General features: G+C 41.3%; 1 protein-coding gene across 1 annotated transcript in view; it reads right to left on the bottom strand.

Moving 5' to 3' along the window:
- Positions 1-15,771, bottom strand: part of LOC149322633 (amphiphysin-like) — a 38,584-nt gene that overhangs the window by 22,022 nt on the left and 791 nt on the right. Inside the window, exons 2-4 of the mRNA XM_089480554.1 lie at positions 4,793-4,873; positions 2,755-2,809; positions 1,095-1,189 (exon numbers count right to left, since the gene is read on the bottom strand). Coding sequence (XP_089336680.1) covers positions 1,095-1,189; positions 2,755-2,809; positions 4,793-4,873 — 231 coding nt within the window. The remainder of the gene's footprint in view (positions 1-1,094; positions 1,190-2,754; positions 2,810-4,792; positions 4,874-15,771) is intronic.

Genomic DNA, 15,771 nt, shown 5'->3' with positions numbered 1-15,771 from the left:
TTGGCTCCCCTTCTGTCCCTGGAGTCACCCCTTCTTCCATAGAGCCTCAGCATTTTAGGAGTACATTTTCAAGGTGTATCATTCCTTCTTGACTGGAGATAAAGAAGAGGGGATGGATTAACAGTAACCAGCATTGTGCCTGCATACTTGCCCCAGCAGATTTAATATCAGGTTGGGATGTGTGGGGGAAAGAGGGAAAGGGGTACAAGATAAAAGGCTGCACATCATTTCACACACATACACCATGTTACTGATACTCCAATCAAAATTGTAGTCCTTGTGTTTTTTTAAAAGGAGGAGAAAATGCTGGAAAATCAGACTTATGGGTCTTCCAGCATGCTAGTTTTACTTCTTATAATAGATCAGGAGTGCAGTTAGCCACGGGGGCGGGGGGGGGGTATTGTCCCCCACTAAGAAGTCTGCCCTCTAATGAAATTTTCCTGCAATCCCCCAGTTTCTAGCATTGTAGAGAACAAGACACTGAAAATCATTTACCCCCAGAACTCTTATTTTTTGCTGTGTTTGCAACACTTCACCTGCCTCTTTTCTTTGCATAGTTAATATGCATTTCTAAATATTCAGCTGAAGTTTTAATGTACTGTAATATTAGACATTGGGAAACTGAAGAAAATTTTCATTGGGGAAGTGGAATTTTTTACTGGTGGATAGTGCCTTCACTTTGCATTCCCCCCCCCCCCCCCCGACACACTGTAATAGGCTATATACTTCAATTAGCATAGCTCTGTTAAGCAATCCTTTTATCTAATAAAGTATTGCAGAAGTATTACTGTAGGAATGCTTATGTAATTCTGCTTCCCAGAAGTGCAATGACCAAAGAAGAGAGAACAACAGTTTAAATGCAAAGTGGTTCAGTGGGATGACTTAAGGGAAATGAAATCCTGGGAGCTGAGGAAGGCTGTGACTCAAATTTTACCACTATAATCTCAGTCCCACCTGCACATGGAGATGGCAAACTGACAATACTCGACAACCTTATAAGATTCTTATGAAAATTGTTCAGACCTATATGAGGTGCTGTATAAATGCCCCAAATGCCCTTGTTAACAGCAATAACAGAGATATGTGACACTCACCTGCACTATAGCTCTCAAGTCTTCATACCCTTCCCAGTCCTCACTGTAAATTTCTTGTAGAGTTTCAGACACTTTCTTTGAGCTTTCGTGCATCACTGTAATAGGCAACATGGTAAAAGTGATATTCTGGTAGTAACATGAATGGCAACAAATCAACATCCTCAGTGAGTCAATGACTGGAGCTCAATGCAATCTGTAGTCTTCAGGCAAGATGGCCACTTCATAAGTTAAGGTCCTTGTTTAAACAGTACCTGCCTTTGTGGTTGTTTTAAACCAGGGTGAGCAACTGTATCCTTCCCTTATTAGACTTCAACTGTTATCAGCTCTATCCAGTGCAGGCATCATAAGAGACAAATGGAGCTGTAGTCCAAAAACATCTGGAGGAAAACAGTTCCCACCTATGTTTCGAACCAAGATATTGGACCCTTCCTTCTTGGAAGTAGTTTGATGATGATAGTATACTTCTTTTTGGTTATTATTAAAATGGAAATAAATTGGGAAATAAATAATTATACTGTGAAATTGCAGGGCTCTACCAAGGGATGAATATGCATTTTTCTACCTCCTAGGTACTGAAAGTGAAGAAATGGGTATGTTCATGAGACTATGTGCCACAAGGTGATTGCAAAGTCAAACACAGCCACTCTGGATTTCTTGTAATATTATCACTTTTTATTGCCTGTGCTGCTGCTTTCTGGTCTCAAGACACACATTCTCAGGCTTGAATTCACATTCTTCCATGGTTCTTTCTCTTCCTCCCTTTCTAATTCTTGGTGAGGTTGCCATATGTAGAAGACTTTTCTCCTTCCATCCCCAATTCTTTCTTCAAGAATGCTTTCTCTTAACTGAAGAAGATTGGAAGCAATAATTCCATACCCTAGCTTCCATCTTTGCTATTACAAAGTCCTCCATCCCCTAACTGAAATGAGAGATGTGCCTAAACTGTGATGAAAGAGCTCCCCTGGGGTGTGATCAGAATACAGTAGGACTGAACCTAAGACAACCATGACCCACATTCCCCTTTCAGTGTTGGAATTCCTTGGTAACATATACCCTCCAAAACATAGTTTCCAACAGTCCAGATTTGGCAGGGTCACTCTTGATTATTTTTCTGTCTTCCCACTTTTTCAGCTGCATCTAAAAATAGTTTTTCTCTCCTTCTGCTTTCTCTCTTTGTCCTCAGCTCACTCCAGTTGCTGAAAACTGAGTTCAAAGTGCAACAGTAGTTTGCACTCAGTTAACTCAGCAATGGGGAGAAAGGAAAGGATAAGGTGCAATCTTCCCTTTCGAGTAGTCATAGGCAAAAGCAAACTGCTGCACCTTCTCCAGCTTGTGTATTTTTCCTCATTAATAATTTTTGCCATCTCAACCACACTGATATTGTTTTGCACACATCTCCCGGTTTACATCTCTGAAAAGTTGGAAGGTATGGGTGACGCTGAGTTAGTCACCACCTCTCAAAATAACCTACTTCACAGGGATGAGTCCAATGATGCCATTAAGCATGATGTCTTAATTGTCAGCCACTGTTGCTCAGAGAATGTTATTTAAATAAAATTTTAAAAAAACACCATAAAATCTAACAATCTTTAAAAAAACATTTCTGGGGGCAGGGGGATTATTTTAAGAATACATGAGAATTGTAGTCTAACCAAAATACCTTTGACAGCATTGAGGAAAACCTTAAGTTCCTTATAGAGCTTGTGACCTTCAACCTGGAAAAATGAAAAATAAAGAAGGCAAAAAACAATAGGGTCAGATGTGTCAACTTTTCACTTTGGCAAATTGTTTCCAGCAATTTCATTAGGGGACTGAGTTGACTCTCTTACTCCTACCTCATACCCCCATGTTGAGAAGAGGGGGTGAAGCAGTTGCCAAGCCAAGCAAACTAGGGTTGGTACATATGTTCAGAAACTATATCTTTCCCCATCACCACCACCAGAGCTGGCCAGTGAAACAACTGTATGCATCCAACCCCCTCTCCCCATGGAAAGTGGATGCTTATGGGGCCAGGGACTCCCTGCCCACAGAACACCTTCACCCACCAGTCAAATATGTAGATGGTGAGGGGATGTGTGTGCAGTTTCTGAGTGCATCAATGTCATAAGAAGGTCTAGCACGGTACCCCTCAAAATCTATCTATCTATCTATCTATCTATCTATCTATCTATCTATCTGGGGAGAACATGCCTTGGATGTTCTAAGCAAGGTTGGAAAGAAAAACAAACAATACCAGGATGAAACTAGCACCCCTATTACACTCACAAACGCAGGACCCAGGATCCCTCACTGTTGAGACTCTCTGTACAAAATGCTGCCTTTCCTTTTTATTTGGGTAACAATTAAGTACTAGTAAATAACTCAGGGCTTGAAGAAGTTAGTTTTTAGGACCACATTCTCCAGAAAGGGAGGGGATTCCAGGAGTTGTAGTCCCCAAAATCACTTTTCCAAGCTCTAAACTATTAACAAATCCCAAACCCTATGTAACATGCTTGTCAGGAGACTGTGTCCTTTCTGCCTGCTTCCTTCCATATATTCCAAGAGATTAAACATCCCTTTTCACATATATGAAGAGCAGGTATAAAGAAGTGACAGTTTCATGTGGGCTAGCCCTATCCCAAAAGCCACAGTTTGCTGTCAACATGTTCCGCTGGCCTGTGGAGGGGTTCTGTCTACATACATACAGATATAGAGATGCACAGCTCATAGTTAAAAAAGGGTTCCCTGGCCAGTCACAGTCTCCATCATATAGAAGAGCTTGAAAACCATACAGCAATAGATACATAGATATGTCAGCAGCAGGGGAGATGGCAATAGTAAGTCTAGCCAGCACAATCTTGCAGTCTCTCTTACCAGTGCCGTCAGTAGGGTTGGCATCACCCAGTACAGTAACTCATGATGTCATGCCCACATTGACCTCCTCCCATTTCACACCTTACAGTATCCTTAGCAATGCTTTTTTGCACTAATGTTACTCATAAACCGTAATTCCCATATATCACTGAGTGTAATGCTAACAGTTGTGACATAAACAACTAGCAAAATTAAAACGATAGCTTCAATTTACAATATCATATGCACAACCTAAATGTATTTACATATACATAGTGAAGAGTTGTTTAAAATGTGATGTTTTAATTTAAAAAAAATAATTTAAAAATAATTTTCATTTCTTAACAAAATAAAAATTTTGAAATTTTAATTTTTAAAAATACTGGGGTCTCTCCTTTCACCTCCCACTGAGCTTCACCCCTCTCTCACCATCTCTTAAAGCATTTTAAAGGGAAGCAAATGAATGCTAGTTCTGCCAAAAGGTAGGCGATTCTTGAAGTTTCATGTTCTCTGCTCACATGTTCTTTCAACTTATTAGCTGTTGTCATTTGAACAAGTGATAACGTCTCCATTTCAATAATTCCTTTAGCATGTTTTTTTCCTTCCTGCTGGTAAGGTACTTCTGAGATCTAATAAAATGCAATGCAGTGGGCAGAATATGTTTTACAATAACAAATTCAGTATTCAACAAGTTCTTAGATGTGGGTATACCACAATCTTTCATGTCTAACCAACTTAATTTGTCTAAAGTGGGCTGCAAAATCCTAGGTCAACATTTAGGTGAGAAATGCTTCCATTTCTGCTAGAAAAAACATCATTCCCAAATTTCCATACCCCCCTCCCCCGCTCATTCTATGAGAAACAACCTGCTGCTGCTGGAAGTTGTATGCACTTTGTTCAAACTGTTCATCTTTTGTTTCCACAGTTTTCCCCAATTTCTGCAAAACCTATGGAGACAGAAAAATGGACAAATATAGACAAAATAGCATTTGAACATGCCTTCATAAATATAAAGTGAATAGATTAAAACTTTTAGTTTCAGAATCTGAACATAATAGCCTGCAGGGGCATCAGACCGAGTGCATTGAAACAAAGGCCGCATTCTGTTTCACCCAGTAAGCCCCCTTCAGTCAAGTCTCCCAGTGAGGAAAGGTGGGGGCACACCTGCATGCCTGCCCATCTCCCATGCTGTCATTCATGTCCGTAGGGCAGGGAGGTTTGCAGAAAGGAAAGGCTGACAAATGTGTTCAGGCTGTCCTACAAGATGGAACCCTGAAGATGCCTTAATCAAGTACAGGTTGAGTCTCCATCAGTGATATCACTAACTATGGTGTCACTTGGTGCAAGAAGGGTGCATGTGAGCCCCTTCTGCTCCCCCATCCCCGGGCTTTCTCCCCTCAAAGGAACCCCAGGAATGGAGCAGCTAACAAGGGCACATGTGCACTCCTCCTGCACTGAAGGGGCGAAGAGGACCCAACCAGTTGTCACCTATCTTCTGGGTGTCACCCAGTGCAGTATGCACACACCTCAGTGATGCCAGTAGTCTGTATTATCTAGAATTCTGAAATCTGAAATATTCCAAAATTGTCCACATGAGTGGCTGAGACAGTGACACATGATTTCTGATGGTTCAATGTACACCAACTTTGTTTCATGCACAAAATTATTAAAGATATTGTACAGTGGGCCATTACCTTATGTGTGGGATCCGTTCTGGCCCCCTGCCCCCCACATAAGGCAAAAAAGTGTGCATGCTCGAGCCCCATTGGCTATAATGGGGCTCATGCTTGCACCGTGACCATATGTGTGCATTGCAAGCACAGGCATCATTTTCCCTTTTGTTGCGCGGCTTCAGCGTAAACTGAAAGCCGTATATAGTGTGCCCACATATGGTGTGGGTGCACTGTATATAAAATTACCTTCAGGCTATGTCTATAAAGTATATAACAGTGAGTCCCAAACATTGGTCCTCCAGGTATTTTGGGGTTCGACTCCCACAATTCATGGTTGTTGGCCAATCTGGCTGGTGCTTATGGGAGTTAAAGTCCAAAACACGTGGGGAAACAAAGTGTGGGAACCACTGGTATATACATAAATGCATTTTATATTTAAATTAGGGTCCCATCCCCAAGATACCTCATTATGTATATGCAAATATTCAAAAATCTGGAAAAAAAATCTGAAATCCAAAATGCTTCTGGTCCCAAGAATTCTGGATAAAGAAGACTCAACTTTTATTCAAAATGCACTCCATTCTAAGGGAAAGTTCTTAACAATCTAGGGAGGGTAGAGGAGCAAAGTAGGTTGCTTCTGTAGACTGTCACCCTCCAATTTGTGGGTAACAAAGGGCAAGAGCTCATATGCAGTGCACTGTTTCAGTTTCCTTCATTGTAAGGGTGCTTAGATCACCTGAATAAGTCTACTATTTCATGAGGGAAATCTATCCAGATGATCTTAATCAGGTGGGGTGAGGTGGGCCACATGTGACCCAGAGATGGCAATCCTATCATCTGATTGCACATCCAGGAATGTTGGGAAAACAAATAAAGAGTCTGCCTTCTTAAAATATGTTCCTTCCTCTCTTAACTGGAAATAATTCCTTGAATAGCCTTGGGAGGTGTGTGTGTGTGGCCGCAGGACCATGTTACACTCACCTCTGTTGTAAACAAATTACAGGTTGACAAGACTTCTGCTGTTCTTATCTCAGAACTGATGTAATATCAGGGGAGAACTGGGTCTGGTACAGTGCGGCAACATTTGACAATTGTCTCCAGCTGAAATTGCCAGTCACTTATAGAATGTCACAGCTTAATCTTCAGTTCCTTCCCAGTACAGTCCTAAGTCTGCCAGCGTTTCTTTGCCAGGGTTCCTGAGCTTCAAATAACAACAAGAGAAGCTGGAATTCATGAGCCAAGTGTCCTGTTGGCTTCCATTGGTTCTGAAACAAGCTCCAGCTGGCAAGTTCCACACAGCAGGAGGTAAGGAACAGCCCTAAAATAAGCTGCTTGATCATTAATTTTAAGGGCGCTTCCAATGTCTGCTCATTTTTCAGCTAGCCTTTATAGCTTTGTTTACACCAGTGGTTAGATCAGAAGGAATTGGCATGAGAAACTTTCACAGACTTTAGATAAATATCATCAGCAAATTGCTGCAGACCAAATTGTTGGCACAACTGCAGAGGCTAGCTTAAAAGCTGGCCATCACTTCCAGGCAGAAAGTGTGAAGATGATGATGATGCTTTTTAGTATCAGGTGGGCTTTTTCATCTGACACTGATAAATCAAATGGAGTTGCGCCAATACTTGCTAGCAGACCAACAGTCAATAGGATGATGGGGGGAGGTTGTAAGGAAATAATGCAAAAACATTAATCACTGGGGTGGTCTGTAATCCACAAACAACCCCATATTGTACTTACAAATGCTGCAAAGAAGGGATAAATCCTGGAACCCAACTCAAAAAACACTAAAAATAACAATAAACCTAAGTATGTATATAGTGCAGCTATATGTGAACCTATATATAATGTGTTAAAGATTGTTTTAAATAATTATAGACACCATAAAGGCTGTCATAAGCTAAATTTCTGTTCCTATTGTTACCAAATGTGGTTTTATATAAAATTTTGGGCACATGCGGTCTGTGCTATTGACCCCTGACTGACCCCACAGAGGACCTGCCATTTACCTAAGGGCAAGGAGACCACCTAGGAAGCTCACCTGACCCAGGCAGAGCCTCAGAAAAAGATGGAATTAAAATCTTCCATAGGAAGTTTGGGAGTTGCAAATCAGATTCACATCAGCTAGCCCAAGGAAGACAATAGCTGTGGCTTCCTCCTTAATGAGCCAGTGATCAGCTTAACAGCTCAGCCATCAAGGTAGCTGCCTCTCTGAAAGGTGTCCAGACCTCATGCATTATGTAACTATTGCTTGCTTTTGGCTTAACAATGCCCCGGCAATCAGCGCCTTTGTCTAGCGAGGTCCCATAGCCTTGGGATATGTTTGGCCCTATAAATACCCTGAGTTTTCAGCCCTTCTTCGGGCTTTTGAGCATTAAGTTGTTTGAGCCTGAGTTCCCCTGAGCCTTGTGCTCCACTGAAATCACTGAGCTAAGCTAAGCTAAACTGAGCTAAGCTGAGCTGAGCAGCTCAGCTCAGCTCAGCTCAGCTCAGCTCTCACTGCTATCGGGCCGCAAGTTAGTCTTTGCCCACTGGAACTCAGCTCTCAAGCCTCCGTGGCCACACTCTTTTCCCACTCCCAAGGCCGTGAATCACCATCTATCCAAGCTGCATCCGACTTCCTGGAGAAGACGTCTAAGGTAATATTCCCCAGCGGTGCCTCTTTTTCTCATCCTTTATTCCCCGAACTCACCCCTCCCCTGCTATAGCCTTGAATGTGTGTGTGTGTGTGTGTGTGTTCCCTTTTGCTTTGTGACTTTAATAAATGTTTATAGTTCAGTTACACCTCATTGGTATTAAAGTCTCTTTCTCTTGGGGGTGGACTAGGCGACCTCTGGTATACACATAGGGACACGATCCTGTGCGTGTGTTGTTAGGACACGCCTCTTGTCTAAATTTGAGCTAATTAAAATTCCCCTAATTTGATCCTTCCTAACACTATTGTTGTGTATTTTTGTGCTCAACACAAAAGCTTACATTCACATATTATGAAAGCTACCAGGTGCAAAGGGAGAAGCTTCTCCCTGGCAAGGAAGGACTCTCAATCCTTCTTTACTGGGGCAAAGAGGGGTGCAGCATGGGTGTGTATAGGGGGTTTACATAGGCCACGTGCCCTGAATTGTAGACTGGCCTGTACAGGGAAGGGGAGATTTTAACTACAGGAGCTGCTCCAAAGTGAAGGACTCTTTCCAAGAATTGACCCCAGATATTCCTGTCCCTCACCAGAGACATGTCTTCCCCACACAGCTTCAGGTGTCCCCCCCTCCCCCCAGGCACACAAACATTGCTTTTTCTGCTATATCCTCTCTCAACCTGTCCGATGAAAGAAAACAGGAGCAGCAGAATAGCTCTCCAACTTGCCAGCCAGGTCTCAGCAAAGGTCACAAAGCTTAAGCAGGATCCCAAATTTGAAAGCTACTTTTTGCCACTGTTTCTCCACATCCCACACCCCCATGCCCCCTGCCACGTGCTCTAACTCCTTGCTCCGGTCAGTCAATCAGTCCTCGAACGGTGCTTCATCAAGCCATATAAGCAATGTCCTGCATCCAACTGCCCCTGCCACCACCAGTGAAAAATGCAGCACTGGGAAGGAGCTTGGGCAGACAGACAAAGAGCAGGACATACCACCACACTCTGATCAGTGAGGCAATGTTATGTTTTTAAGGGACCATGAAAGGAGGTTTCATGAAACCCTCATCCCTTCCATGGTCCTAAAAGGCTGCTAGTTCCCCTTGTCTTTCCCACACACTCGTACTGACTGAATGCTCCCCCCAATGCCCCCTTTCCGCTTATTGCACCCCTGGATCTTTGCACTGCCCACTTTGAGAATCACTGAACCCTCAGACTGAAAAGGAAGTGTAGAACAACACACAGGAATCCCTTGGCATCTGTTGACTTAGCTAGCCATTCCTAGCTTTTCAGACCTGAATCTGAGAAAGGGGAGGGAATCTTGTGTATTACTTCTGGTTGGTTTGTTTGGGTTTTTTTAAGCAGCTACCATAACAAAGAAGGAACCTGCCTTTTTGCCATGTCAACACCCCTTGCTAGTTATATGCCCTGCCTTCAAGCACATCCCCTTTTGTGGTTTCCGTCTTTTCTTGCTAACCTATCTGGTGTTCTCAGTAAGAGTAACATAACTAAAAACTTGCATCGTTTCCCCATAAATGGATTTCCTTCAGCTTTTCCTTCGGTGTCTACAATCAACTTTGTAGCATCGGAATTCGCCTACAAAAATTAATCCCATCTGGAAACACAGGGTTTGACATAGGACACTAATTTCAATATAGCATAGTGCTTTGAGTGTTGGACTGTGACTCTGGAGACCAAGGTTCGATTCCCATCTCTACCAAGAAACCCACTGGATGATCTTGGACAAGTCACATTCTCTCAGCTTCAGAAGAAGTCATTGGCAAACCTCTGAACAAATCTTGCTAAGAAATCCCCATGATAGGTTCATCTTCAGGTCACCATAAATTGGAAATAACTTGAAGGCACACAGTAACAAGAATTAACTTCCCACAGCATAGGGCTACTTTGAAGGGCTGGTATAAGCCACATTTTCTCAGCACACCACTTGAAATATGGATATAATAACAGTGGAGTTTATCTGAAGGGAGTGGAAAGGTTATTTTAAAATACTTTCAGTGTGAGAAAAAAAATAATTGAGACCTAAGTAAGAAAAAATCATATATGCCTATCCTTGGGACTGACTGAAAAGTCCCAGGTTTTGTTCCTGTTCTTCTATTTTATACTTGGTTAAAATTAACCAAACTGAGGAGCTAGTAAAGAAGTTTACTGTACCAGGAGTTGACAGAAAATGGGTATAGATCTCCAAAATAAAGTCAGAAAGAACAGGAACAAAATCTGGGACTTCCTTTTCTTTGGGGTGGGGGGTCTTCTACACAGACCAGTAAAACCAAAAAAATCCTGGTTTTGTTCCTGTCCTTACTTGTTGTTGCTGTTGTTGTTTTCTTGTTTTTTGGAGATCTACATGACTTTCCCTCCAGTTTGATTGTCTCTAGTCCTCTGGCATCTCATTCATTCTCCAAGATTTCTCAAAAATAATGGCAAGTGGTTATGCAATTATGTCAGCAAGTTCCTTCAGTACCCTTGGATGCAATTCATCTGGCCCTACAGATCTGAACTCATGCCGACTAACTCCTTGTCAATCTTGATTTGCAGCCTGGATTCCTTGTCAAGGTCTCTTCTGATGCATGGAAGCACACAGTGTGTGTGTGTTGTTTTTTTTTTTGGGGGGGGGACTTAAACAAAATAGGTACTGAACAGTCCTCCTTTTCATTGTGAACACTTCACATTTTATTATCCTTGCCGAGCAGGAGTCCTACCACCATTTTCTTCATCATTCTCTTGCTTCAGGAAGAGGGGGGGAACATTTTTGGTTGGTCTTTGCTTGCTTAGCCAGTCTCAGCTCATTTTCAGCTCGCTTTGGCTTTCTTTACACTATTTCTGCAAGTTAGGAGTATTCATCTGTATTCTTCCTTGGTGATTAATTCTTCCCTCCATTCTTCATACATGCTCTTTTTTCTTTTTTCTTCCTCCTTGAGTTTACTGTGTAGCCACATTGGCTTTTTCAGATGCTTCCCATTCTTCTTTTTCATGGATTTTTTTTTTTTTTTTTTTTTTTATGGTTGGCAGTTCCTTCTTCATGAAATCCCACCCATGCTGGATGTATGTTGTCTTTAGCATCTCTAGCCATGGGATTCTGCCCAGTATTTCCCTGAAATTAATAAAATCAGCTTTCCTGAAATCCATGGTTCATGTTTAACTGTACAGTGGAACTTGTTATCTGCTGTGGTTTGGTTCCAAGATCCCCCGTGGATAACAAAATCCGAGGATGCTCAAGTCCCATTAAATATAATGGCAGAGCAAAATGGTGTCCCTTATATAAAATGGAAAATCAAGCTTTGCTATTTGGAATTTATACTTTTTTGGAATATTTTCAAGCCTTGGATGCTTGAATCCATGGATAAAAAAATTCATGGATAAGGAGGACCGACTGTACTCTCCTTTGGCCTGTCCCATAATCATGAATTCCAGAAGTATGTGTTCACTTCTCCCTAAAGTACCAACTACTTTGATTCCAGTGACCAGCTCTACAATAATAGTTGGGATCAAGTCCGCGTAAATCGGAAGCCGCGTATGGCACAACCGCGTATGGAGCAGGCGTGCTGTACTTTGAAAATATCATGAGTTGACATGACTCATTAGAAATGACAAAAATGCTTGGTAAATGTGAGGACAGTCGGAAAAGAGGAAGAAAATATTACAAGCAGATAGACTCAATCATGGAAACCACACCCTTGAGTTTGCGGAAACTGAACAGGGCTGTTAACAGCAGGGTGTCTTAGAGGTCTCTTCAACTTGGCATCAGTTAATAACAACAAAGTCCTAAAAGGAAGGGGGAGAAGCCAAAGAAATTTGTTCATTTTTAAGGTGCTTCTGGGTGCTGCTGTTGTTTTCAGAGTGGTTTTGATTGTTTTCAGGAAAAACACATTAGTTACACGAGGAAGCTAAAAACTGTACCTTCTGTGGTTTTATAGTCACTGACAGGAAGTACCCAAACCTCAACACTACCATTGAAAAGGCCTCATTTTTTTCTCATGTTCCCCTGTCTCAACTCAAAAATGGGCAGGATGAAGGGCAGTGTTTCTAAGGGCAATTTCTATGGGGTAACAACAACAACGTTTATTTATAATGCCCTTTTCATCAAAGGGAGGAACATCAGACATATATAATCAAGAACGAAACAATAAAGCACAACACTATAATATACAAAAGTACTAAAAATACTAAAATGATATACTAATATACTAAAAATAAAATCTCAGCCACCTCAGGTGGAAAGAAAGACTGTTCCACAAATGGGGAGCCAGATCCTAAAAGGCTTGCAGCTTTGATAGAACCGGATGTGCTGCCAATAATCCTTTGCCTGTTGATCTTAAATTCCTAGATGGTACATTTCATGCTAGTAGAGCTGCAAGATACTGAGGGCGGTTAAAGCTTAAAAGACCAGGACCAAGTGTTTCCCATATACTAAATAGGGCTTTCCACCTGCCAAAGGTACCACAATTGTAATTCCTTTTTGGCATATCAATTTTGCTTCCGTGATACATCATGGAAATGATATCTGTATTTCATTGGAAAGGTATGTAGGTTATATAGCAAAAGGCCTTATTTACTCAAGACACACACACACAAAACATTTACCTGCCTGAGGTTAAACAGGAAACAGTGCTGCTCGCAAATGTACAAGACCAACCAGGTTATTTTGCCATCTCAGGCAGAAAATACTAAGAGTACCTCTATCTATATTTGTGGAAGTAAATAATTTATAGGAAAAAAAAATAAAACTGATAAAGAACAATTTATTGCCTTTTCTTATTGCTCCTCAGAGGCACTTGCCTCACTTTGCCCTGCAACCAAGTTGACACTAAAGCCTGCAGCCCTGACTTGTAGCATTATGTTTTCTCATGCAGAGGGAGATGAGGTTTCCAGTTTCTCTTGCCTGTTCCACACACTTGTGCAACCTGGCAAACCTATACAGCACTTGTTCGAGCTCTAAAATAAATGTCACCTTCTTTTGTGGCTGAGAATAAATGGTAGCTTTCTGCAGTTTCCCACATCCTCACTCTGTAGCTGTAGGCAGAAAAACACTATGCAGAGAGAATGAAAGATGGTTTCAGGAAACACAAATATCTGTCAAGAAGTTTTTGAATTTAAGTTTGCCTTGGCTTATAGCTTCAGCAGTCAGTGGGAACAACAGTCCCTTCTTTTGCAAAGTTTCCAACATTTCACAGATGAAAACTGGGAGACTTATGGTCAAGTGGTAGCATGCCATTCGTGCTATCAACAGGCTATTAATGGAACAAAGCATTAATAGAAACTTATGGAATCATCACACATTGTTAACAGGATAGGTACTGGATCAATGCGACGTGTGATAATCTTCCATGCAATTGCGTGATTATGATGGGAAAATTATGGGAAAATGATGTTTTGAACTCCATGTGATAATCTCTAATGACACCCCTGATCAAGAGCATCCCAGGCCTTGAAATTGTAGGGATAACCCTGAGATATATGCAGCCCTAACTCCAGTATTAATTCAGAATAACTACTCAAAGTTATACATTTATAAACATTTTTACTCTAACATTCCCATTACAATGTACAAGCCAACTAACAGTATGGATAGGTCATCAAAATAATGCTTAAAAGTACAAATGAATACAGAGCTCCTCTGGATGTCTGAGAAAGTTAACCAGGTTCTGGATAGGGTCTCTAGCAGCCTTTCTCAACCTTTTTATCTTGGAGGAACCCTTGAAATAATTTCCAGGTCTCAGAAAATGCCTGCCTAAATGTTGTTATATCTATAGTGACTTGATAAGTGTGGACATTCGGTTTCTAAAAGGTTCACCATCACTGTACTAGCACTTTGAATTCTGCCTAGAAATGGATCAGCAGCCAGTGGGGCTATTTCAACAAGGGATTTAATCTAGAACCTCACCAGTAATTATAAGATGACTCTTCATTCTTGGTTTATTTCAATTGCTCCAAACTGAGTTCAAAATGCAAATGCATTCACTTGTCCACGGCAATTTTTGCAGCCTTTCGTATATAAATTCTGGAGTAAATTTTAGCACCTGAATTGAGTACATAAATTCCAGTATTTGTCTGCTTAAAACAGTAGCTTTGTGTGTTTTTCTTCGTTTATACCCTTGCCCTTTTGTGGCCTGGCACTCTATCTATATTTTGTGGCCACTCTCTGATGTTGCTCAGCCACACATATCACCCTTTTTAGCTGTGAAACATGGGAGGGTATGTCAGATTCCTCCACTCCTGATGCAGCTGGCTTTTAATAATTTTAATAATATGAAACTGGGAGAGACATGCTTAGATTTTTTGTATAATGTCTAGTTACCTTTAGGGACTACAAGTCCCTGAGGTATTCTAAAAAGTCATTTTCTCCAAGTTCTGTATAGTTATGCTCATTGTTTTTACATTTACATTTTACATTTACATGCAATGTAACAGTAATGAAAGACACAAACTTGCTACTTATCCTTCTCCTTTTCATTCAGCACCTCCTTGTTTAACAGAGCCAAATAAGTGCTGCTGTTTTGTACTTGGTTGTCTTTCAAATAACATGCTGGCCATATGAAGACAGATTTCCTTTGCATGCAAAGTCTCCTTAACTGTCACCCGGTGGCTGTAAGAAAACTTGAATGGGTAGTAAAATTAAAACCTTTGACTGATATTTTTGACACAGTGACATGTTCTGAGTTCCAAACCTTCCACTTTTATCATTTCTTCCTCTTAGCTGACCTTCTCCTTTAGGAAAGATTTGTTGTTCTTTTCTACAGCTCACCAACTGTGAGATTCCTGGGTCCAGCCCCCTAAGTAGAATCACTGGGAGAGGGTGGAGAGTAGTTACAACTGTAGACAGTAACCCCTTTTGTTTACAGCTCCCATTCACCCCACCTAGCCTGGCCAATGTAAAAGGATTGTGGGAGCTAGAGTCCAAAACATTGGAAGGGCCAAGTATTCGTCACTCCTTTTGAGGGGTTAAGAGGATGTGTGGCCAACTGTTAAGCACAATAGTTATTAACTTTTTGTAAATATGTACAACCAGCATCAAATATACGTTAAAGGCACCAGATTGCATCTGATCTTGGAAGCTAAGCAGGGTCAGCCCTGGTTAGTACTTGGATGGGAGACTGACAACAAATACCAGGTGCTGTAGGCTAGATCTCAGATGAAGCAACTGGCAAACCACTTCTGAATATTCTTTGCTTAAAAAAAAACACTATGGAATTCATGGGGTTGCCATAGGTCAACAGACAACTTGAAGGCACATACAACACACAACAAAATATGTTAAAAGTAGTGATCTGCATCTGTGAAGGAAGTATCACAGATCAAACACCGCAGGCCAAACTATCATGTCCCACTCCAACAACAAACATTTAATGGCTACCACATTCCACTACAAGTTGTCAGTGTTGAAAATCTGTGATGAGAAGAAGCAAGTGAACACATAATGTGATCAATTGTAAACTGTCAGGATAATTTATGCTTTCTGCCTGTAAAAGGTTTCTCAGTTAGCAGGATCTCCCTCTCTCTCTGGTTTGCCCCCCCCCCCCCAAATT

Source organism: Sceloporus occidentalis, unplaced genomic scaffold (genome assembly GCF_023333645.1).
Source record: "Sceloporus occidentalis isolate IW3139 unplaced genomic scaffold, rSceOcc1.0.p SCAF_1, whole genome shotgun sequence".
In the NCBI taxonomy this organism is placed as follows: domain Eukaryota; kingdom Metazoa; phylum Chordata; class Lepidosauria; order Squamata; family Phrynosomatidae; genus Sceloporus; species Sceloporus occidentalis.
Note: the sequence above shows the minus strand (reverse complement) of the source record. Positions and strands in the feature narration are given on the sequence as shown.